This window comes from Primulina huaijiensis, unplaced genomic scaffold, assembly GCF_012295235.1.
Source record: "Primulina huaijiensis isolate GDHJ02 unplaced genomic scaffold, ASM1229523v2 scaffold36477, whole genome shotgun sequence".
Lineage (NCBI taxonomy): Eukaryota > Viridiplantae > Streptophyta > Magnoliopsida > Lamiales > Gesneriaceae > Primulina > Primulina huaijiensis.
In genome coordinates, this window is record NW_027358516.1 from 3,043 (window position 1) to 27,550 (window position 24,508).

Below are 24,508 nucleotides of genomic sequence, written 5' to 3' on the forward strand. Positions count from 1 at the left end.
CAATCTAACATATAAATCTGAGGTTCATATGATGGGCAAATTGGCAGTTCATCTCCTATAGCCAGTGAATGTTGGGCTATTGAACTTATTCATGCAATCAACAGAAAATACTGACCGTCGAATATTTTGAACAGACCAAACAAAAAGCATGTTACTTGATTGGAAAAAGCGCTTCAGTGTTATCAATGGCATTGCTAGGGGACTGCTGTATCTTCATCAAGATTCCCAATTGAGAGTCATACATCGAGACCTCAAACCTAGCAATGTATTGCTAGATTCAGACATGAACCCTAAGATATCAGACTTTGGTATGGCTAGAAGTTTTCGAGAGAATGAGACTGAAGCTAAGACACGGCGAGTTGTTGGAACATAGTAAGTATCTCAAAAACTCCACATGTCACTTCTAACCTAACATTGTTTGTGACTTTATATTAATATTAATTCTTTATTGTAGTGGCTATATGTCCCCAGAATATGCGATAGATGGCCTGTTCTCCACAAAATCAGATGTATATAGCTTTGGGGTCCTAGTGATAGAAATTGTAAGTGGAATGAGAAACAGGGGATTTTCTCACGATGACGACAATCTCAACCTTATTGGACATGTAAGGGTTGTCACTTAGATCTATCATCGTTAAAATTTAAGTGTTTAATAACAGCTAAAAACAATTAATAGTTAATATGTGGAAAAATATATAACACTGTCTTAAACAATATTTACAGGCATGGACACTCTATAAAGAAGGGAGGTCGCTGGAACTAGTGGATCCTTGTTTAGCTGAACCATTCTACATCTCTGAAATGCTAAGGATAATCCATGTTGGTCTGTTATGCGTGCAAAAGAGACCAGAAGACAGGCCAAGCATGTTTACTGCAGTTTTTATGTTGAGCAACGAAGTAGTCCTTCCTGAAGCCAAGCAACCAGGTTTTTTCACTGAAAGAGAAGTTACTATTGCTCAGAGTTCGACTAGCACAAATACAGCTAATTCAGCAAACGAAATCACCATTACAATGATAGAGGCAAGATAGGAGACAAACTTTTATGTGCTGCTGCAAACTGAATTATTTTTTAAGCTAGTTGATCCCAGTTATCAAGGAGAAGCAGCGTATGAAACACGGCCAAGGATGTAACCAAAGGACGGTAGCTTGTATGGCTGGCTATGCTAGCTTGTTAATGATTGATTGGTGAAATTAGCATATTATTTTCTAGCTAGTATATTGAACAGGATTCCTTCAGTCAGGTAGGTGATCATGCGATGGAAGAATCTAAACATAAAGACTGTTACATTTTAAATCATGGATTCATATCTTTATCCTTTATTTTTATTTTTTTCTTTAGGTTCATGTATTTTAATTGAATTGGACAATTAAGCTTACTGCCTGGGGTAGGCCTATATTCGGGATGGATCCAACTCAATCCTCACTGTCTACAAGAAAGGCTTCTCTCAAACAAATTAAAGCCATGTAGATTAGCCCTTGTTAATTTCTCAACATTGGGATTAAGCCTAACCACGAAATAGTTCCAGTCTAACCAATGCCATGGGAAGATCCCATGAAGCGTGGTATGTTTGTCGATGCTTTGATCACAATGGAAGCACTCACAGTAGCGTAGACCACTACTTGTTTACAAACTTCTACACGATCAATTTCACAAACACCAAATATGCATGGTTCGTTCTGTCAACAGGAAACAACATAACTTTGAACTAACTGAAAAAATGATAATGATGGATAGTAAACATAGAATGCGACTAACTACCAAGAATCGTTACTTGATGAGTGAACAAATCCGGCGAGCTGATATACACGCTTCTACCTTTGTTCCAACTTTGCTGAATGTTTTCACTCGAATCTGAACCAAGTGACCTCAAAAAACAAGATCAGAGTTTTCGTAAACTACTATGAATTCTTGAAACTTCTACGTAACTTTTTCAAATGTAAATGTAAACCCCACAATATATTCAATGACGCCCATTACCACAATCCCTTGCTCCCATTTCCTGTGTTTCAAGATCGACAAGCGTAATATATTCCAAAATCTGGTTATGGCAATTGGCAGCTGATCTCGGGCTTGAATGAATGAAAGAAGATGTTTTTGCTTTGCTAAAAAAATATTACAAGCTGATTAATCGTGACCGTTGATAGCCTTTGAACAGCCTCACATCCTATGATATATGTTGGATTATTTGAATTCTTAACTGTTTTTATTTGTTTATTTTATAATTACTAGAAGATACGCACGTGCAACAAATATGAAACATAAGAAGATGAGAACAGTCATCAACTTACTTTTACTATCTTTTATTTTTAATAATAAATTCAATCTACGACCTCGATAAAGTTCAAATTTTATTTTTGTCTGAGTTATTGGATACTACTATAATTGAATTGTTTTAGATTATATATATATATGTGTGTGTGTGTATAAGTATATAAGTATATATTGTTGTAATATTTTGTCTTAACATAAAAATATTTATTAATGTGATTCATAATCAGAACTATATTTTGAATATCACTGTGACACCTATTTTAATATCACAACCTTAAATTTGTAAAAAAAAATATTAGATAATGAGTATTCAAAGTAATAAAACAAAAAAACAAATTTATCAAAATTTTTTTACAACAACCATAATTTCTAAATTTCTCATAATATATTTTGAAGTTATAAAGTTATATACATAAATCACGTCATTGAAAAAATAACTACAAGTATTTATTGATGAAAATTTGACAGAGCATAAAACATGAAGATAATTGTAATCTTTTAAAAAAAATTTATTTTTCGAGAAAACATATTTTAAAAAACATAAGAAAATTTTAAAAATTTTAAAAATCATTTTAAGTAACGATAGATGTAAGAGCAATTTGTTTCACATAAAATGATTTGAATTCATTCTTATTCCTCGTTTTTCTCTCACTTTGATATATATAAGAGTAATTATTACACATAAAATCAGTTTACACTCATTTTGCTTCTTTTGAAGTGTTGTTATCTTATGATACTAAACAATTATTTTTGTTTGTCACACATAGGGTTTTACGGTTTGGTCTATTGACACTCACGTAAGTGCAATCCTCATTATTCTCACCATTAGCTTAGTATAAAGCTTTGCACGGTAGATCACAATTGTAAGAAATAAAAGTCGTGTCTTGGTTAACAAATATAACTTTTAACGTAAAGATCAAGAAACGTTTTAACTAAAAGATTAATCTTTTACTATCATTCAATTGTGTTAGATTAAGCATGCATGATGGGTGAACTCCTCGGAAGTTCTCGTGTGTCAAGCTGCTGACCCGTGAAACAGTCTCATAAGAGTTTTCGGACCAATTTTTATTTTTAATTTGAGTAAATTAACATCCATTAATAACATAAATAATACACGATTAATAAATTTGAAAACTCTAATACAATTGTGTGAATTTACATATATGTCATTATCTTCGTTAAATAATATTAATAAATACATTTCGTTTTTCTGTTCGTTTTCATATATTAATTGGAAAAAACTAACAATAAAACATATATTTATTATTATTATCATTTTAAATTTCATTATAGATATAGTTTTTTTTTTTAAAAATGCAGTGTAAATTTCATTCCAAAAAATAAAGATTAAATTTAAATTTCATTCCAAAAAATGGTGGCTAAATTTTATTTTTCTTCAATTTATTTTACAAGTTATTAATATATGAGGAAAAAAAACATTTATTTATTATTAATATTATTACTATTTTAAATTTTTGTAAAAATAGAATGTAAATTTCATTTCAAAAAATATACTGAATTTCATTTTTTTTCAATTTATTTTAGAATCTATTAATTAATATATGGAAAAAACAAATAAACAAAGCAATATTTATTAATCAACATTATTATTTACATTATTCATAAATGTTAATTTATTCAAATTAAAAATAAAATTGGCACATAAACTCTTATGAGGCTGTTTCACGAGTCAATTTTCTGAAACATGTCTCTTATCCGACCCGAACCATGAAAAAACATTGTATTTCATTCCGTAAATGACTGGATCGACCCGTCTAATGGATATATATCCATGAAACCGTCTCACAGAAGACCTATTCAAAAATTAAATAACCATGAAATTTTGAACAAGACTGAAAATTTCATCTTCATTTGATTTATTTTAAAATACATTAACATTAATTAATGAAAAAAGTCAACCCGTCTTAGAGATATATTTCCATGATACCGTCTTACAGAAAACTTATCAACAATTGGATAACTATAAAATTTTAAATAAGAATTTAAACTTCATTTTTATTCGATTTATTTTAAAATTATTAATTAATGATCATAAGGACATATACGTAAATTTACAATTCAAACTCATATTTTTTAAAATAAGGATATATTTCATTTTTTAAAAATGAAATGTAAATTTCATTATTTTTCTATTTGAGTGTAAATTTCACTCCAAAAAATGAAGGTTAAATTTAATTTTTCTTTAATTTATTTTAGATTCCATTAATTAATAATTTATTAATATATGAAAAACAAACAAACAAAGAGATATATATTAATGAATATTATTTAATGATCATAAGGACATACACGTAAATTCACAATTCAAACTCATATTTTTTAAAATAAGGATATATTTCATTTTTTAAAAATGAAATGTAAATTTCATTATTTTTCTATTTGAGTGTAAATTTCACTCCAAAAATTGAAGGTTAAATTTAATTTTTTTTAATTTATTTTAGATTTAATGAATTAATTAATATATGAAAAACAAACAAAGAGATATATATTAATGAATATTATTTAATGATCATAATGACATATAAGTAAATTTACAATTCAAACTCATATTTTTTAAAATAAGGATATATTTCATTTTTTAAAAATGAAATGTAAATTTCATTATTTTTCTATTTGAGTGTAAATATCAATCCAAAAAATGAAGGTTAAATTTCATTTTTATTTAATTTATTTTAGATTTAATGAATTAATTAATATATGAAAAACAAACAAACAAAGAGACATATATTAATGAATATTATTTAATGATCATAAGGACATACACGTAAATTTACAATTTATTTTAGATTCCATTAATTAATAATTAATTAATATATGAAAAATAAACAAACAAAGAGACATATATTAATGAATATTATTTAATGATCATAAGGACATATACGTAAATTTACAATTCAAACTCATATATTTATGATAATAATAATAATAATAATAACAAGTAAGTGCATGCTTCATATATAAGAATTTTTTTTACAAGGATAAATCGTGTTTTTTTAAAAGAAAAACGTGTGTTGTTTTGTTGAATGGATAAATATACTTTTGTTTATTGAAATTACTGAAAAAAATATATTGACTAGTATTTTATCTTCAATAGGTGCTCTTTTTTTAAATTATAAATACAAATAACTACAAAGATATTTAATAATGATACAAAAATACTAATATATTTATGTTGAATTGGAAAATTATAGTAGATGTGAAACTGGTTCCACTAGAAGCTCAATCTGTTCTGTAATATATTTACTGAAACTGGCTGTACTAGAAGCTCAATCTGTTCATCTATGAAACACAAAGAGTTGATGTGAATTTCCAAATATTTCTTACTTATCTATGTTGAATCATTGATCATCTTCTTCCACTGGACCATGATTTTATCTAAATGTGCACTACACTCTTCTTGTTGCTCAAATGGTTGGTTTACGAAATTGGGGCAAAATTGTGGAGGATATTGGTACAAGTGTATCGTACTGTTGTAATCTCTATTAAACAAGTGACTACCAGTTGCCAAAGCTCCATAATTTACCCAATCAATATAGAAAATTCGAATAAGAGTGTAGTTTGACAAATCATGATACCGAAATTTGTTTGCCAAATCATTGAATCTCCCCCAAGCAGTATAGAATGGTTCCGAGTTGGGCAAAATTTATGAATACTTGCTGATGATCCATCTCGAAGTACCTCACAATAAAATAAAAATAAAAATAAATAAAATAAAATAGAAAAAAATAGATGAATTTTTTTTTGAAAAAAAAAATGTCTAGTCTCAAGAAGTAATTTATTATAATATTAAATAAATTAGTTATCTGGCAACGACGCTAAAAACTTGACCGACGATTTCGGTTGAGAATTAATCTAACAAGCGGACTAGGTCAAATTATAGTAAATGGATGATGAGTTCAAGTATCAATCCCACAGAGACTAATATTTAATTACTAGAATTTTTATCACTTAACTTAAGCTAGACAAAATAAATAAAAAGATGATATGTGAATTATTAATCTAAACTATTAAATAAAATAATTGCAACTAAAAACGACGAATTCAACGATCAAGGAGGAATTAAAATTCAAATAAAGAACTAAGACACACAACGGTACTAAACTCTACTATGTTGACACGTGTTTAAATTCAATTAATTATTTAATTCTTGACAATCACAGTGAAATCCTCAATTGTATTGATCAAACGATTCCTCGAGTTAATAAACTTATTTAAATCTAACAGTCCAATTATTTTTAGTTGAATTTAATTAGATCTAAATAAATTAAATCTTCGTGGAATTTCAGTTTTCACCTAAAACCGCACACTGAAACCGAATACTATTTATAGTCAGTTTAACCATGTGTTAATGACGTCTGTGTTGCTATATTTAATCAATCATCTTCCGATTCGTGATTAATCAACAGACATATAAATAGTTGATCAGGCTATTAACAAGAAATATTAAACCAACATCAATCAATAATTAAAATCGAGAAAAATAATATATTGAAAATAAACAAAACATCAAACAAAGTATTGTTTGGCCCTATTGTGGTCTTAGTTTAAACAAATTTATTCCATCAATTCAAAACAAAAGTGAAAATTCATGTTTAAGTTCATAGAAGAAAACAAAATAAAGAAAGAATAAGAGGAATTCTCAGTAATTTTTGGCGTGTGTTGAGGAATTCCTCCTGTTTCTGCCTTCTTCCTCTCTGGTGTTGTCTTCCGTGTAGCCTTCTGTTAACCTCTTTTCACTTCTGTTCTCTCTCTTTTCTTCTATTCTCTCTATACGCTTCTGGCTCCTTGTTTCTTTCCTTTCTTCTCTCTCCTCCTCTATTCTGCTCTCTTCCTTCCCCTCTTTCACGTCTCTCTCCTCTGTTTGCTCCTTTTCATGCAGCTTTTGCCTTTTTCTTTTTCTCTTTTTGTGTCCCTCTCTTGCTACTCATGTACGCTGCCCTTTATATTTCTTCACGTGCCTAATCATCCAACTCTTTAAATTTCATGTCAATTTCAAAAATTGTAGATAAGATTGTAGATATTTTATTTATCAAGATCTGCGCATATTTTCTTCCAAAACTTCAATATTCTGAAGATAATAAAATATAAAAATATTTTATTTCATTTTTTTTGGTATTTTGTTTCCTTTGAAGTTTTGTAAAATCATCTTATCTCTTAAATTAGGTTTTTTTTCCCTCTTTTATTCAAATCTACAAATATTATAAAATTTATTCAGATAATCACATAATTAGGAATATTAATTACAGATAAACACAAATATTATAAAATAAAAACCCTAAAATCTGTATAAGATTTGGCTTGTCACTGCTCAGTAACAACAATGACACCGTCTGGTCATCAAATGAGTCGAGGCCCGTGCAAAACCCAATTGTACAGTTGCTAGACTCTGGAAATCTAGTCGTAAGAGATGCCAACGATGATAGGCAGGAGAATTTTCTTTGGCAGGTTTTTGATTGTCCCTCTAATGTTGCTCTTCCTGGTATGAAGTTTGGGTGGAACTTAGCGACCGGGACAGAGATTTACTTCCCAACATGGAAAAGCGATGATGACCCTTCTCCTGGAGCGTTAAGCCTCCACTTGGATCCAACAGGATATCCACAAATTATCCTGAAAGAAGGTTAAAAAATACGGTCTAGAATGGGACCTTGGAATGGAGCTAGTTACTTTTAGCGAGAGGCCAAATGATTTTCATATTCCTATGTACATGTTTAGGCTTGTGATGAATCAGAAGGAGGTTCGCTATCTCCAGGAAACCATTGACAAATCATTTGTTACTATAATCGTGGTCAACCCAGATGGTGTTGCAGAACGTCGGGCATGGGTTAATAGAACTCAAAGATGGGCATGGGTCAATAGTACTCAAACAGTATATCAATGTTAGGTGCTGAACATAACCATTTTCCGATGACTTTTCGATCGACTACTTGCACGTTGAAACATAATCTCTGTCGGCCTAAGTTTTCTGGTAATGTGGCGGTCGGATAGTAACTCTACTGCATGATTTTATTTTGGAATGGCCACACCCAGTTGTAGAATTTGTAGGTGTTGGATGCCTCACACGGTGAATCAGTGATCATGCATCCTTTTTAAATTAAAAAATAAAGAAAAATTGTTTTTAACATCTGTGTTTGTTTCTTTGCGATTTTTGTCATCTATATTGTCAAATTTTGGTTTTACCGTGTTATCTTTGAGTTTTTTTTTGTAATTTTAATAATTTTTCCTTTTTGACAATAATATGACACAAATTCAGCGTTGATGTGGTGCCGACATGTATAGTGTCACATTAACACTCCAATTGAAAAATAACTAGAAATCTGAAGGACTAAAACTGAAATTTACCAGCATAAAATATCATAATCGCAAAATACAGTTTCCCAAAAAATAATTGAATAGTGAATATGCACTTCCCAAGTGAAGTTTATATTAATTTGGTGTATATATATATATATCTATCGATTTATCAATGTATAATTATAGATGACGGAAAATATATGTTACAACTGTTATAAATATATTAATTATCCATAACGTTATTGCTATCATTTCTCATTTGAATTATCAATATTTTGCAAACTCTCACACCAAATCATTTTTATCTTGCTAATATTTGAATCGATTGGATTCATTTACATTTCTAGTTACCATTAAATAATATAATTGTAACCATCATGACCAAGGACTTTAAGCCAGGAAAAATAATCATCTCCAGGTCAATTCTGGAGATTGGCTCCAGCATCGGTTAGAAAAATATTTTTCCACACAAAAATCCTAATAAAATATTGAAAAAAAAAAGACTCACGTATATCATAAATTTCTCACTCTAAAACTTTGACCGAGTGTGCTTTAACATGACAAGCAATTTAATTAGCTTGGTCAAATAAACAACTTGTTTGAGCTCTTACTCCGTGTGTACCAGCTGCAGCTGCAATGGAAATTTTACAAAAAGGCCTGGCTTTGGTGTTCCTTTTCATTATTCGGGCCACTTTTGGTGCGACTAATACAATAACAACTAGTCAGATGATTAGAGATGGTGAGACCATGGTATCGTCTGATGGAGTATTCGAATTGGGATTTTTCAGAACAGGAAAGTTAAAAAATCAATATGTGGGTCTCTGGTACAGGAATATCAAAGTTAGGAGAGTTGTTTGGGTTGCCAACAGGGAAGCACCATTAACAGGGGCAGGAGGTGTGTTAAAGGTTGTCGAACCTGGACTCTTGGTGCTACTGAATGACACGAATGGAGCAGCAGTGTGGTCTTCAAAATCGTCAAGGTCTGTACAAAACCCAATTGCACAGTTACTTGACTCTGGAAATTTAGTCGTAAGAGATGCGAATGATGAAAGGCCAGAGAATTTCCTCTGGCAGAGTTTTGATCATCCGACTGATACATGTTTACCTGGAATGAAGATTGGAATGAACTATGTAACAGGTATCGAAACTTACTTAACGTCATGGAAAAGCAATGATGACCCTGCTCTTGGAGATTTTAGTACTCACGTGGATCCAACAGGATACCCACAAGTACTACTAAAAAATGGTACAGAAATTTGGTCTAGAGTTGGTCCTTGGAATGGATTTGGCTTCAGTGGGGGACCGAATGAGACAGGAGGAGCAACATACAAGATTCATTTTGTAATGAATGGGAAGGAGGTATATTTTTCCCAAGAAACTATTGATAAATCAGTTACGATAGCTGTAGTCGATGAGAGTGGTTATCAACAACGTTGGACTTGGGTTGATGGAGCTCAAAATTGGGTGAAATTCACCTACTTACCAATAGATAGTTGTGATCAATACAAGTTATGTGGTGCATATGGTAAGTGTAGTACTAACACTCCATTTTGTAGATGCCTGGACAGATTTGTGCCCAAAGACCAAGAAGGGTGGGCTAGATCAGATAGGTCGAATGGATGCGTTCGGCGAAATAACTTGAGTTGTCAAGGAGATATATTCTTGAAATATCCTGGCATTAAATTGCCGGACTCAAGAAATTCACGTTACATCGAGATTTTGGCACTTGAAGACTGCAAAGCAGAATGCTTAAAGGACTGCTCTTGTATGGCATGCACGCAGTTAGATCGAAGCAAAGGCACCGGGTGCCTTCTTTGGTTTGGAGACTTGATTGACATGAAAGACCAACCTGAGAATGGAGACGATATTTACATCAGAATGTCTTCTTCAGAGGCAGGTAATACTTAGGATGAACAAAGTTCGATGCTTTCCTCATTTGCTTCAACTTCTGATTCACACAATAGATAAAAAGAAGCGAATGTCTGAGCATTATGACATCCACGGTATACAGACAACTTATCAGTTTTATACAGGGGAGAATCTCAAACAAAAATATGGTGATCAAGAAATATCTCAATGCTGTCGTGAATAAATTACATTTGCCATTTAAACTTTTGTTTTGTTTTTTGTCTAAAGTACCTTTAACAAAAATAATCTGATAACAAAAAGACGAGATTTTTTTTCCCAACTGTTGGATTTGCAATAGATATTAACAAAAAATTGAGTGCCGATATTTTATAATGAAGTATTGCCTTTTTAATTGGACAGAAAATGTTGCTGAATCTGAAGGAAAGAAGAAATATATAACAGTTGCAGTGAGTTTGACATCAGTGATGATTATAATTCTTATTGGCACGGGCCTCTTTCTATATATCCGGAAGCGGTTGAGTTATCAAAACCTTAGAACGAAGGGTAAGAAAAGAGTTTATGCTCAAGGAATATAATAATTAGGAAGCAAAGAAAAATATCCATTAGGAGATTTGAAATAATGAGCATACTCAATTACTTATCTAGCTTCCATTTTAATTGGTATCTTGACATTTTTCCTTTTGCAGGCCAACATTTTGGAAGTCATGAGCAGAACTCGGAGCTGCCATTATTTGATCTATCGACTATTTTGGAAGCTACAGATCGCTTTTCAATTAACAACAAGCTTGGGGAGGGTTGATTTGGGCCAGTTTATAAGGTATTACTGGTCCACCTCTATATGCAGTTATACGAAACTGACATAAGATGAAGATGACATTTTTATCATTTTAAAATCACTATTGTTTTACTAATGGCAAAGGGAAAAATATGTGATGAGTAAATCTCGCTTGACCAAAGATGGAAGAGATATTAGGCTTTCAAATGGCAAGAAATGTTTTAATGAAAAACACGATGTAGTAGAGCTAAAGATAACGATGTTCTCAAGTGAAGTAATGAACCTTTTGCAAAGATGATCAAATCAATGTGTCTAAAAAAACTTAGCTTCTTAAATAGTAAAACTTCTACAGGAAATTTCATATTTGGAAAAAGAATGGAAGTTGTTAAAGTTTTGAAATTACTTCAAATTCAGTGAGGCTTTATTTGCATTGATGGATTTGGAACTAAGGACTTCAAATCAATAATAGTATTTGTCAGGATATCACATATTTTTGAGTCCTAAAACTGAATTTCAAACCTATCTTATATGGAATCATTTCAATTTTTTTCTTCAAATACTTTCCGCAAATCCAAATGTAACTTAAAAAATCACTACCTTACATGAACAAGCTGGTGCCTTAGGGCATGCTGGAAGGTGGACAAGAAATTGCAGTGAAACGGTTATCCAAGGACTCCATGCAAGGACTAGATGAATTCAAAAATGAAATAATCTTTATCGCCAAACTTCAACATCGAAATCTCGTCAGGCTTATCGGCGGCTGCATCAATGGAGAGGAAAAAATGTTGATCTATGAATATATGCCTAATAAAAGCCTGGACATGATTTTATTTGGTGAGCACTCCAATTTTATATGCTCATATCTATAATCAGATTGCATGAGAAATACAGAAACGACTATAACCTGAAACAATGAATTTACTTGCTTAAACATTATTCATTTCAATCATGCATAGCCGCGGGTAATTATTTACTATACAATGAATATCAATCTAACATATAAATCTGAGGTTCATATGATGGGCAAATTGGCAGTTCATCTCCTATAGCCAGTGAATGTTGGGCTATTGAACTTATTCATGCAATCAACAGAAAATACTGACCGTCGAATATTTTGAACAGACCAAACAAAACGCATGTTACTTGATTGGAAAAAGCGCTTCAGTGTTATCAATGGCATTGCTAGGGGACTGCTGTATCTTCATCAAGATTCCCAATTGAGAGTCATACATCGAGACCTCAAACCTAGCAATGTATTGCTAGATTCAGACATGAACCCTAAGATATCAGACTTTGGTATGGCTAGAAGTTTTCGAGAGAATGAGACTGAAGCTAAGACACGGCGAGTTGTTGGAACATAGTAAGTATCTCAAAAACTCCACATGTCACTTCTAACCTAACATTGTTTGTGACTTTATATTAATATTAATTCTTTATTGTAGTGGCTATATGTCCCCAGAATATGCGATAGATGGCCTGTTCTCCACAAAATCAGATGTATATAGCTTTGGGGTCCTAGTGATAGAAATTGTAAGTGGAATGAGAAACAGGGGATTTTCTCACGATGACGACAATCTCAACCTTATTGGACATGTAAGGGTTGTCACTTAGATCTATCATCGTTAAAATTTAAGTGTTTAATAACAGCTAAAAACAATTAATAGTTAATATGTGGAAAAATATATAACACTGTCTTAAACAATATTTACAGGCATGGACACTCTATAAAGAAGGGAGGTCGCTGGAACTAGTGGATCCTTGTTTAGCTGAACCATTCTACATCTCTGAAATGCTAAGGATAATCCATGTTGGTCTGTTATGCGTGCAAAAGAGACCAGAAGACAGGCCAAGCATGTTTACTGCAGTTTTTATGTTGAGCAACGAAGTAGTCCTTCCTGAAGCCAAGCAACCAGGTTTTTTCACTGAAAGAGAAGTTACTATTGCTCAGAGTTCGACTAGCACAAATACAGCTAATTCAGCAAACGAAATCACCATTACAATGATAGAGGCAAGATAGGAGACAAACTTTTATGTGCTGCTGCAAACTGAATTATTTTTTAAGCTAGTTGATCCCAGTTATCAAGGAGAAGCAGCGTATGAAACACGGCCAAGGATGTAACCAAAGGACGGTAGCTTGTATGGCTGGCTATGCTAGCTTGTTAATGATTGATTGGTGAAATTAGCATATTATTTTCTAGCTAGTATATTGAACAGGATTCCTTCAGTCAGGTAGGTGATCATGCGATGGAAGAATCTAAACATAAAGACTGTTGCATTTTAAATCATGGATTCATATCTTTATCCTTTATTTTTATTTTTTTCTTTAGGTTCATGTATTTTAATTGAATTGGACAATTAAGCTTACTGCCTGGGGTAGGCCTATATTCGGGATGGATCCAACTCAATGTCTCAATCCTCACTGTCTACAAGAAAGGCTTCTCTCAAACAAATTAATGCCATGTAGATTAGCCCTTGTTAATTTCTCAACATTGGGATTAAGCCTAACCACGAAATAGTTCCAGTCTAACCAATGCCATGGGAAGATCCCATGAAGCGTGGTATGTTTGTCGATGCTTTGATCACAATGGAAGCACTCACAGTAGCGTAGACCACTACTTGTTTACAAACTTCTACACGATCAATTTCACAAACACCAAATATGCATGGTTCGTTCTGTCAACAGGAAACAACATAACTTTGAACTAACTGAAAAAATGATAATGATGGATAGTAAACATAGAATGCGACTAACTACCAAGAATCGTTACTTGATGAGTGAACAAATCCGGCGAGCTGATATACACGCTTCTACCTTTGTTCCAACTTTGCTGAATGTTTTCACTCGAATCTGAACCAAGTGACCTCAAAAAACAAGATCAGAGTTTTCGTAAACTACTATGAATTCTTGAAACTTCTACGTAACTTTTTCAAATGTAAATGTAAACCTCACAATATATTCAATGACGCCCATTACCACAATCCCTTGCTCCCATTTCCTGTGTTTCAAGATCGACAAGCGTAATATATTCCAAAATCTGGTTATGGCAATTGGCAGCTGATCTCGGGCTTGAATGAATGAAAGAAGATGTTTTTGCTTTGCTAAAAAAAAATTACAAGCTAATTAATCGTGACCGTTGATAGCCTTTGAACAGCCTCACATCCTATGATATATGTTGGATTATTTGAATTCTTAACTGTTCTTATTTTATTTTTCAAAAAAAAAAAAAANAGGATAAAACGTGTTTTTTTTAAAAGAAAAGACGTGTGTTGTTTTGTTGAATGGATAAAAATACTTTTGTTTATTGAAATTAGTGGAAAAAAAATGTATTGGCTTGTATTTTATCTTCAATAGGTGCTATGTTTTTTAATTATAAATACAAATAACTACAAAGATATTTAATAATGATACAAAAATACTGATATATTTATGTTGAATTGGAAAATTATGATTTAATATTATATCAATAATACAAAAATAGTTTATTATATATAATAATTTATTAATTTCCGCAAGTCAATGAGACAATAACCCCCCCCAACCGAAAAAAATAAAAGTAAACAAAATGTTGACCAGGTCAATGCCGCGGACTGGCTACAACCATTGCGTTACTAATACGTTTCAACACAAAAATACAAATATATTTATGTTGAAGATTATAATTAATAGTAAATATTTGCACAATGTGACGTAAATTGAATTTTTATTTAAAATATAGTTTTTATATATTTTTAAAAGAGATATAATGAGATGAGAGTATTTTTTTTATTTATTTATTTATTTAAAGCTCTAATTTTATTATGCTTTTTATTTAAAAATAATGGTATTGAATATAAATTCTGAATAAATTGCGAAATTGCTGGCCAGGTGAACATATAATCTGAACACAGCTCCGTGTAAACTAGCAGCGATGAAAACTTTACGAATTTGCCTACCTTTGATACTCCTATTCATTTTTCAGACAACTTTAGGTGCAACAGACACACTAGCAACTGATCAGATTGTTAGAGACGGTGAGACCTTGGTGTCTTCGGATGGAGATTTTGAACTGGGATTTTTCAAACCAGGGAATTCAATGAATCGATACGTGGGCATGTGGTACAAAAATATTCCAGATCGGAAAATTGTTTGGGTCGCCAACGCCGCCGCTCCTTTGAAAAGCGCAGGAGGTCTATTGAAGGTTGTTCAACCAGGACTGTTGGTGCTACTCAATAACAACAATGACACCGTCTGGTCATCAAATAAGTCGAGGCCCGTGCAAAACCCAATTGCGCAGTTGCTAGACTCTGGAAATCTAGTCGTAAGAGATGCCAACGATGATAGGCAGGAGAATTTTCTTTGGCAGGCTTTTGATTGTCCCTCTAATGTGGCTCTTCCTGGTATGAAGTTTGGGTGGAACTTAGTGACCGGGACAGAGGTTTACTTCCCAACATGGAAAAGCGATGATGAGCCTTCTCCTGGAGCGTTAAGCTTCCACTTGGATCCAACAGGATATCCACAAATTCTCCTGAAAGAAGGTTCAAAAATACGGTCTAGAATGGGACCTTGGAATGGAGTTACTTTTAGCGGGGGACCAAATGATTTTCATATTCCTATGTACATGTTTAGGCTTGTGATGAATCAGAAGGAGGTTCGCTATCTCCAGGAAACCATTGACAAATCATTTGTTACTATAATCGTGGTCAACCCAGGTGGTGTTGCAGAACGTTGGGCATGGGTTAATAGTACTCAAAGATGGATGATGTACATAAGTTTCCCGGCAGATAATTGTGACACTTATGGGTTATGTGGTGCATATGGTAGTTGCAGTATCGCAAATTCTCCATTATGTTCCTGTATGGATAGGTTTGTACCTAAAGATCCAGAAGGTTGGGCTAAAGCTGATTGGAATAATGGATGTGTTCGAATTAGAAATTTGAGTTGCCGGGGAGACATATTTCTGAAGTATTCAGGAATCAAGCTTCCAGATGCAAGGTATACTTGGAACAAAGCAAACATGACATTAGAAGAATGCCGAGCAGAATGCTTAAAGGATTGCTCTTGTATGGCCTACACGCAATTGGATGTACTCAAAGGTAATGGGTGTCTGATTTGGTATGAAGAATTGATAGACATCAAAAGAACGGTTTCAGATGGACAAGTTATTTATGTCAGGATGGCTTCAACTGAAGCAGGTAACGATTCATGGCATCATCAAATTATTCAATATATAGCTGATTATGCTGCAATCTTTGATACCTGTAGCGATATTATACTTTAAATTGTATAGAAACTGTTGCTGACCCTGAAAGAAAGAAGAGAAAAACAGTACTCACAGCAAGTTTTGCATCAGCACTGGGAATAGTTCTTATAGGATTGAGCCTCTCTCTTTATATTCGGAAGAGGTCCATTGATCCAACGATCAGTACCCAAGGTAAGATACTGTGGAGCTTTACGCTTAAGAAAAAAAGTTGTCACAAGAAAACTAAAGCGAGTTGAATAATCGGGAGACATGAAGAATGATTTTCCACTTTCTATTGCAATTTGCAGGAAAATATCATGCAATTCAAGAGAAAAACTCGGAGATACGGTTGTTCGATATATCTATTATTTTGAAAGCTACTGGTAAATTTGCAACTGAAAACAAACTTGGGGAAGGTGGATTTGGGCCAGTTTATAAGGTAAAATTTATTCAGCTCTTTACAGTTACGTAAACACAAAATTATCACACATTTTTAAATCAGTATAGTTTTCAATCATCAAAAAAAATAAATAAAAGGCTTTGGATTAAATAAAATATCAGTAGACAACATAAGACTCAGATTAAAATAATTTGCCCAATGAGGCTTTCATTATGCAAACTGTGTGCAACGAGAGATGCGTAACAGAGCGAAACAATACTTTGTTTTGTGTGAATAACCAACCTTCTATGAAATATGATAATTTTTATTCATCTTTGGGTAAATAAACTTCCTGGATATGGAAAAGCCTGCACAAAAGTAATAAGAGTAGAACAAAAATTGAAAAGGTTTGAAGAATGGAAAGGCACGCAATTGCTTCATATTCAGTAAAGGCCTTTCACATGAATATATAATGAGCTTAGGGCATGCTGGAAGACGGACAAGAAATTGCTGTCAAACGGTTGTCCAAGGAATCCATGCAAGGACTTGATGAATTCAAGAATGAAATCATCTTTATAGCCAAACTTCAACATCGAAATCTCATCAGGCTTATAGGAGGCTGCGTCCAAGGAGAGGAAAGAGTGCTGATCTATGAATATATGCCCAACAAAAGCCTGGACGTGATTTTATTTGGTAGGTATTCCAACTATATATTCAGCAGATTGAGAATCATATTCCATTAGAATTATAGATATAACCATAGGCTTAAGCAATTAATTAACTTGTTAGGACAGTTTCTTCATATAGTGTGCCTGTTATTTTGGAAATCAGATAATTCTATTGCGAGTGTAGAGGAATACAAAATATTACATAACTAGAGCAATGATCCATGTCACGAGCTCGTCTGGAGTTTTATATTAGCGAGCATGTTCCAGTTTTATGTTACATTTACCGGTAGACTGTAGAAAGTGAAATCTAGTATTGATGTTCCAGAATTCAACAGGAGACCACTAACTAAGTGAATATTTTGGACAGACCAAAGGAAAAAATTGCTACTTGATTGGGAAAGGCGCTTCAATATTATAAATGGAATTGCTAGGGGACTACTGTATTTGCATCAAGATTCCAGGTTGACAATTATCCATCGAGACCTCAAAGCTAGCAATATATTACTAGATTCTGACATGAACCCGAAGATATCAGACTTTGGTATAGCTAGAAGTTTCGGAGGGAATGAGACTGCAGCTAGGACACGTCGAGTTGTTGGAACATAGTAAGTATCTAAAAATCCCCAAGTTACTAATGACCTTTCATTGCTTGTGACATTGTTTTCTGGCTATAACACTCTTTTACAGTGGCTACATGTCCCCAGAATATGCAATAGATGGTATGTTCTCTGTAAAATCAGATGTATTCAGCTTTGGTGTTCTAGCTCTTGAAATCGTGACGGGAATGAGTAACAGAGGATTTACACACGATGATCACAACCTCAATCTTCTTGGACACGTACTGTTGTTTCTCGGAGCTATTATTATGAAAAATATAAGTAAATTAATTCTCATACACTAAAGTTTACAGGCATGGACACTTTATAAAGAAGGGAGGTCATTGGAACTTGTTGATCCTTGCCTAGCTGAAACATCTAACATTTACGAAATGCTAAGAACGATCCATGTTAGCCTGTTATGTGTTCAACAAAATCCAAAAGATAGGCCAAGCATGTCCACTGTGGTAACGATGTTGAACAATGAAAGCTTATTTCCTCCACCCAAGCAGCCTGGTTTCTTCACTGAAAGAGAAGTTCTTGCACGTAAGAGTTCAACTAGAACAAATGCAGTGATTTCTCCAAATGAAGTCACCATTACATTGCTGGAAGCAAGATAGGAGACAATTTGTATAACATGAATTATAATTGGATAATTATAGAGAATTTTCCAACTAGTCTTCAAACCATATCTACTTGAGGATTCCAGAGTACTTTTTGGCATTGTTGTAGATTTTTAGTCACCCCCCAAAACAAGTAATCTATTTTTTATTATAAAAATCTGAATAGAGCAACAAAGTTTTTGAATCGTGAAATGGAAATTAGAAGAAAAAATGAATGCAAGATAGGCAATAAAATTATCTTATTATCATTTTAGCATACGTAACGTGCAAAAGGACGTCTATAGAAAATTCAAAGTACGTGTGACGCATGGTTTCTCTCCAGAAATATAGTTTATTATTTTTTACTATATTGCAGGTAATTAATTAATTTAATATTATTTATTTAATGTATTTCTATGTCTGCCCCAGTGTTTTAAAAAAATAAAAAAATCAACTTATCCCTCGGTACTGGATCATTCGGACACAGCGCGCAGACGGCGCGAAGAAGAGGGTGCTTGATTTTTTCCCAAGATACTTCTGATTAGATACCTTTTAATAAACAAATAATTTCAAAAAAAATTTGTCAACAATGAGGAGAAAATGACAGCTTAACTTTTGACAATAATGTAAAGAAACCCACTTTATCGCTTGAAAATGTAAGAAAAAAACATGAAGTTTCGGTAATCTATTATTGCTCATCCTGTTCCATATATGAGATTAAAATTTTAAACAATTACTATATCAGAGATAACGAGTATCATTTACTTAAGAGGTGACACTTTAAATTTACTTCCAAAATCATATAGATAGAATATCAAAAAAGTATAAATATGGAAGGATTACGTAGGGATATTAATTGAAAATACTAACGTACTGTTTGGATAGATGAATTTGGGATGATATATTTTAAATCCATTGATTTTAAATATATTAATTATTTGGTTATTTTAAACTCTTAATAGAGAGCGTTTGATCAATGATTAGAAATTTGATTCCCTTTACAAACACCTTTTCAGGGGAGTTTGTCATACAAGACTTACCTCGTGTAGTTTAATTACCAGACTAACATAATTTGTAAGTTATTGCATTAGACGAGAGTTTACCCATTTTTAGTACAATTTTAATAATAATTGTGATGATTTCAAAATGCACCTAAGATGAGCCAGTGTCATTTGAAATTTATCCATCAAATCCTCATCGAAATCAAATTTATAAATTTAAACGCAACCAAGAGTTATTTTCAATTTTCTCAAAAATATTTGCAATCACTAAAATTTATTGTGATGATTCATTAGCATGTGTCAGAATATTAATTGTATATTATGAACTCTTGTGATAAGTCATTAGTATTTTTCTCATCAGCAAAATAACGTTAAAAATTCACATTCCGTATCATAAATACACATTGCAAGGACGAATGGAAAAAATGGAGGTAGATGTAATCTTGTCTAAATCATTTTCTTCGATTCACATTGAAAGATAGAATTTTCCATATAAAAAATCAAGCTCGCGAAAGAAACAATTATTCATTCTACTTATTTAACAAAAAGAAATAAAACAAGCCAATATAATACAATGATTGAATGTGTATTTAAATCCAAAATTTAAAACTTTTATAATATATCAAACATGTGCACGTATCGGTGTCTTTACGCAGTGATGTTAGAAATCAAGCATCGAACTAAAATTGTAATTCCTGCTGAGTCCAGGTCAATAGCCAAATTCGGTGGACGAAAGGTTCATCCGTTCACACTACTTGTCTTTCTTTGAATTTTCTACAATAATATAATGATGGTTTATTAAGGACAATTTCTACAACCACTAAAGTTATAATGACGGTTGATTTTACAGGTTTAGTGCCGGACTTGTCACGGTGAATCCGCTTTGAACGAAGGATCCTTGGTCCATTTTCCCCCGGCAGAAACTCGGCAACAGTGAATCCTGCGTGTCTTGTTACGTAATGAGTATGAAAGCGTAACGACGTGTAAAAGAAGACAACGTTGAGAAATATCTGTCTTGGGTTTTTCTGAAGAAGATACTCGGAATTTGGAGTGAAGGCGTTTAGACACAAAGAACCATGAATATCAGATGGAGCAAATGCTATATGTCCTTTCATTTTATTGCAACAACAATCTCCTTACTTTTCGTGGCGAGACTGCTCCAGGCAACGGACATTTTGACTCCTTCTCAGGTTCTGAGAGATGGTGATACAATTATTTCATCTGGTGGAGACGTCGCACTGGGATTTTTCTCCCCTGGAAAATCCAATAATCGATATGTGGGCATATGGTACAACAAAATCAAAGTACAAACAGTGATATGGGTCGCCAACAGGGAAACTCCACTCACGAATACATCAGGCATGTTTAAACTCATCGAGAGAGGTTTTCTGGCCGTTATTGATGGGTCGAACCGTGTCGTTTGGTCTACAAACTCATCGGAAACCGTTCAGAATCCAGTAGCACAGTTGCTCGACACGGGGAACCTCGTGGTTAAAGATGCAAATGATCCCAACCCGGAGAATTTCCTTTGGCAGAGTTTTGAACATCCCACCGATCATTTCTTAGCTGGGATGAAACTTGGTTGGAACTTTATTACTCGTCGAGAGGTCTACCTATCGTCCTGGAAAAGCTATGATGATCCGAGTACAGGAGATTATACAATTCATTGCGATCCATCTGGTTATCCGCAGCTTACAATAAAGAAGGGAGATGCTTTGCAGTTGAGAACTGGACCTTGGAATGGTGTTGGCTTTAGCGGAGTACCAAATGGGCGAAAAAATACTATCTACTCCTTCGAGGTAGTCATGAACGAGAATGAGACTTACTATCATTATGAGCTTTTGAATCACTCGGTTATTTCAAGATATACTTTGAATGAGAGTGGTGGTGGACAAAGATGGACTTGGGTCGATGATACTCAAGGTTGGGTCATTTACCTTACGTCACCAATAGATAGTTGTGATACATATGGTTTTTGTGGTGTGCACGGTAGTTGTGACATTGTGAATTCTCCTCTCTGTGGATGTTTGGATAGATTCATGCCGGAAGATCCAATCGGGTGGCAGAGGACAGATTGGTCTAAAGGATGTGTCCGAAGGACGCCTTTGAATTGTTCAAAGGGAGACGTGTTTTTGAAGTATTCGGGTCTTAAGTTACCGGATACGCGAGGTTCTCGGTTTAACGTGAGCATGAATCTTGAAGAATGTGGTGCGTTTTGTTTAAAGAATTGCTCATGTACCGCATATGCGAGTCTCGATATAAGAAATGGGGGCAGTGGATGTCTACTTTGGTTTGGCGAGCTTGTAGATATCAGAGTTGTATCTCAAGGAGAAGATATTTACATTAGGATGGCTTCTTCTGAGATAAGTAAGTGTGTGTTAGGTTTATTCTATTTGAAGCTATCTTTTGTTCATTAATGGAAGTCTAGTGAAAAGTGGAAAATTGGACTAGTTTGTTTAAGGTCATTTTTATCGATTTCTGAGCCTTTCATCTTCTAATCTGGGGTTGTTTTTACTGCTACAGATTCAAAAGGAATGAAACACAAACTTATATTGATTTTGGCCCTGATAGGGGGAATGATTCTGCTAGGCCTTTGCCTGATGCTATATTTCAAAAAAAGAAAGAAGACTAATCAGCTTGCAGGCCGGGCTAGATCTCTCTCTTTGACAAATAAAAAAGATGAATGCCATGACAGAGAAGTAGAGCTACCACTGTTTGATCTCAACTCTTTAACTGAAGCCACTGATAATTTTTCATTGAGAAACAAGATTGGAGAGGGTGGATTTGGACCTGTTTACAAGGTAAATATAACTATATATTTACCAAGTGATACCTTGCAAAATCAAATGATATTTACTCTAGAAAATTCTGATTCCAGGGCCTGTTGGAAGGTGGAAAAGAAATTGCTGTGAAATGCCTGTCTCAAACGTCACTTCAAGGAGTAGACGAGTTCAAAAATGAAGTAAGCTGTATAGCGAAACTCCAGCATCGTAATCTAGTCAGGCTTCTAGGATGCTGCAGTCATGGAGAAGAGAACATGCTGGTTTATGAATACATGACCAACAAAAGCCTGGACCTGATTCTATTTGGTAACAATTACTCCTTTTCGTAACATTTTTAACATCTTCATTATGCAAAATCTAAACTGAAATTAAATGCCATATCATTTATGAGACAGATCCATTGAAAAGCAGTTTACTTGATTGGCCAAAACGCTTCCACATCATAAATGGAATCGCTCGGGGGCTTATGTATCTTCATCAAGATTCTTATCTTCGAATTATCCACAGAGACCTAAAAGCTAGCAATATATTATTGGATTCTGATATGAACCCGAAAATATCAGACTTTGGACTGGCTAGAATTTTTGGAGGGAATGAGACTGGAGCCAACACGAACCGCGTTGTAGGAACATAGTAAGATTATCGATACCATTTGATAACATTTTTTCATGCATGCAATTCCTTTTCCTGGGATTTAATTTTCTGGTTAATATGATGCAGTGGCTATATGTCCCCAGAATACACGATAGAAGGGATATTCTCTGTGAAATCAGACGTCTTTAGCTTTGGTGTTCTAGTGCTTGAAATTATCAGTGGCAAGAAAAACAGAGGATTTTTGCACAGAGATCATCAACTAAACCTTCTTGGACATGTAAGCGTTGGATATCAAATGACATAGGTGGATTGCAATCCCCATCAAAATTTTTCAGAAAAAAAAAAATTATTCTGGAGGACTGCCCTTCCTCGGTGCAATCCACATAAAAAACAATAGATGCTAAATTAAGAATGTTGTCCTTAATGTCCTGAGAAAATGAGTTTAATGATTCTAACAGGCCTGGATGCTCTACAAAGAAGGGAGGTCATTGGAATTGATGGGCTCTTATCCAGGAATCTCGTTGTGTCTCTCAAAAATATTGAGATCGATCCAAATCGGTCTTTTATGTGTTCAACAATACCCAGAAGACCGGCCTAGCATGTCATCGGTTGTTCTGATGTTGGGAAATGAAGGGGTTTTGCCCGAAGCAAAGCAGCCTGGTTTTTTCACCGAGAGAGATGCGTTAAAGCCAGATACTTCAGTTAGCTCAAATGTAGCAAGTTCAACAAATGAAGTGAGCATTACATTACTAGGGCCTAGATGATCGAACTGATTGTGGTACATTTTCACTTTTATTATTATTATTATTACTGTGAAGGGATACAATGTAATGCGAATGCTTCCTTTAGGCATGTATTTAAATGAAACTTGTTTAGATACTCCAGTAACACAAATTCAACCCAGACCGTGTTCATAGAACGGAACTCGGAGTCACCGATTGCCTGATTTTTGAAACACGTGCGCCTCATTTGACAATAACGATTTCCAATATATGCATCATTTGTTGATAGTGCAGTTATTAAACGTAACAATGGTGTGATGTTACTCAGTCACATGGGTCAACACCTTGTATGGACCGTAGGCGCAGGTAGCTTGCTTTATTTGACCAACAAGTCTACGATAAATATTCGTCGTTTTGATAATTATAATTATGGCAAGTCATGGGACATCATACGTGTGGTTGAAAAGTACACACGAGTCACAAATTTTGAATCGGTTCAAAATAATATTTTAGTCCACGACTCGATCAAAACTATGCCCACATTCTGCGAATAGAACATTCTTTTGAAAATTTGAACCCCCAACTTGTTACGTATGCTTTAGAGTCCTAACTAGCCACAATTATTCTTTTATGCTAAATCAACTTCAACCCCCACGGCACTCACCTCTGGGTTCGTGATATTGTGTGTGTCTATATATATATATATATATATATAT

The 24,508-nt window shown here is 33.7% G+C and overlaps 3 protein-coding genes, 2 long non-coding RNA genes and 1 pseudogene across 7 annotated transcripts; 4 read left to right on the forward strand and 2 right to left on the reverse strand.

Annotated features, from left to right (window-relative positions):
* The first annotated feature begins 34 nt into the window (after window positions 1-34).
* On the forward strand, window positions 35-1,216 carry LOC140968406 (G-type lectin S-receptor-like serine/threonine-protein kinase SD1-1). The gene is made up of 3 exons (XM_073429339.1): window positions 35-372; window positions 455-605; window positions 724-1,216. Exons 1-3 carry the CDS (start codon window positions 149-151, stop codon window positions 1,027-1,029), a joined length of 681 nt encoding a protein of 226 aa, XP_073285440.1. The 5' UTR covers window positions 35-148; the 3' UTR covers window positions 1,030-1,216.
* LOC140968407 (uncharacterized) lies at window positions 723-2,190 on the reverse strand. Its single transcript, XR_012173768.1, has 2 exons — window positions 1,760-2,190; window positions 723-1,677 (listed from the first exon to the last, which is right to left on the reverse strand). It is a non-coding gene; the product is annotated as an uncharacterized lncRNA (long non-coding RNA).
* Window positions 2,191-9,062: 6,872 nt separating this feature from the next.
* LOC140968405 (G-type lectin S-receptor-like serine/threonine-protein kinase At4g27290) lies at window positions 9,063-13,432 on the forward strand (annotated as a pseudogene).
* Window positions 11,005-14,421, reverse strand: LOC140968408 (uncharacterized). Of its 3 annotated transcripts, none has more exons than XR_012173770.1 (4): window positions 14,203-14,421; window positions 13,984-14,076; window positions 11,826-11,988; window positions 11,005-11,174 (listed from the first exon to the last, which is right to left on the reverse strand). It is a non-coding gene; the product is annotated as an uncharacterized lncRNA (long non-coding RNA). The 3 variants fall into 3 exon arrangements; XR_012173769.1 differs by having other exon boundaries at window positions 13,984-14,090; XR_012173771.1 differs by having other exon boundaries at window positions 11,005-11,196; window positions 13,984-14,090.
* Window positions 14,422-15,085: 664 nt separating this feature from the next.
* Window positions 15,086-18,767, forward strand: LOC140968404 (G-type lectin S-receptor-like serine/threonine-protein kinase At4g27290). Its single transcript, XM_073429338.1, has 7 exons — window positions 15,086-16,400; window positions 16,496-16,639; window positions 16,756-16,886; window positions 17,309-17,519; window positions 17,862-18,099; window positions 18,182-18,332; window positions 18,405-18,767. The coding sequence occupies exons 1-7, from the start codon at window positions 15,137-15,139 to the stop codon at window positions 18,708-18,710; spliced, it is 2,445 nt and encodes an 814-aa protein (XP_073285439.1). The 5' UTR covers window positions 15,086-15,136; the 3' UTR covers window positions 18,711-18,767.
* A 1,730-nt stretch (window positions 18,768-20,497) lies between these two features.
* LOC140968401 (G-type lectin S-receptor-like serine/threonine-protein kinase At4g27290) lies at window positions 20,498-23,949 on the forward strand. Its single transcript, XM_073429335.1, has 6 exons — window positions 20,498-22,060; window positions 22,217-22,494; window positions 22,572-22,782; window positions 22,872-23,109; window positions 23,197-23,347; window positions 23,529-23,949. The coding sequence occupies exons 1-6, from the start codon at window positions 20,770-20,772 to the stop codon at window positions 23,832-23,834; spliced, it is 2,475 nt and encodes an 824-aa protein (XP_073285436.1). The 5' UTR covers window positions 20,498-20,769; the 3' UTR covers window positions 23,835-23,949.
* Window positions 23,950-24,508: the final 559 nt, after the last annotated feature.

Bases quoted from the DNA above. Each gene is read 5' to 3' on its own strand.
- LOC140968406 (XM_073429339.1), top strand. From the start codon at position 149: ATGTTACTTGATTGGAAAAAGCGCTTCAGTGTTATCAATGGCATTGCT. The intron at 373-454 runs GTAAGTATCTCA...TCTTTATTGTAG, and splicing joins CGGCGAGTTGTTGGAACATA to TGGCTATATGTCCCCAGAAT. The intron at 606-723 runs GTAAGGGTTGTC...CAATATTTACAG, and splicing joins ATCTCAACCTTATTGGACAT to GCATGGACACTCTATAAAGA.
- LOC140968404 (XM_073429338.1), top strand. From the start codon at position 15,137: ATGAAAACTTTACGAATTTGCCTACCTTTGATACTCCTATTCATTTTT. The intron at 16,640-16,755 runs GTAAGATACTGT...TGCAATTTGCAG, and splicing joins TCCAACGATCAGTACCCAAG to GAAAATATCATGCAATTCAA. The intron at 16,887-17,308 runs GTAAAATTTATT...TAATGAGCTTAG, and splicing joins GATTTGGGCCAGTTTATAAG to GGCATGCTGGAAGACGGACA.
- LOC140968401 (XM_073429335.1), top strand. From the start codon at position 20,770: ATGAATATCAGATGGAGCAAATGCTATATGTCCTTTCATTTTATTGCA. The intron at 22,061-22,216 runs GTAAGTGTGTGT...TTACTGCTACAG, and splicing joins GATGGCTTCTTCTGAGATAA to ATTCAAAAGGAATGAAACAC. The intron at 23,348-23,528 runs GTAAGCGTTGGA...TGATTCTAACAG, and splicing joins AACTAAACCTTCTTGGACAT to GCCTGGATGCTCTACAAAGA.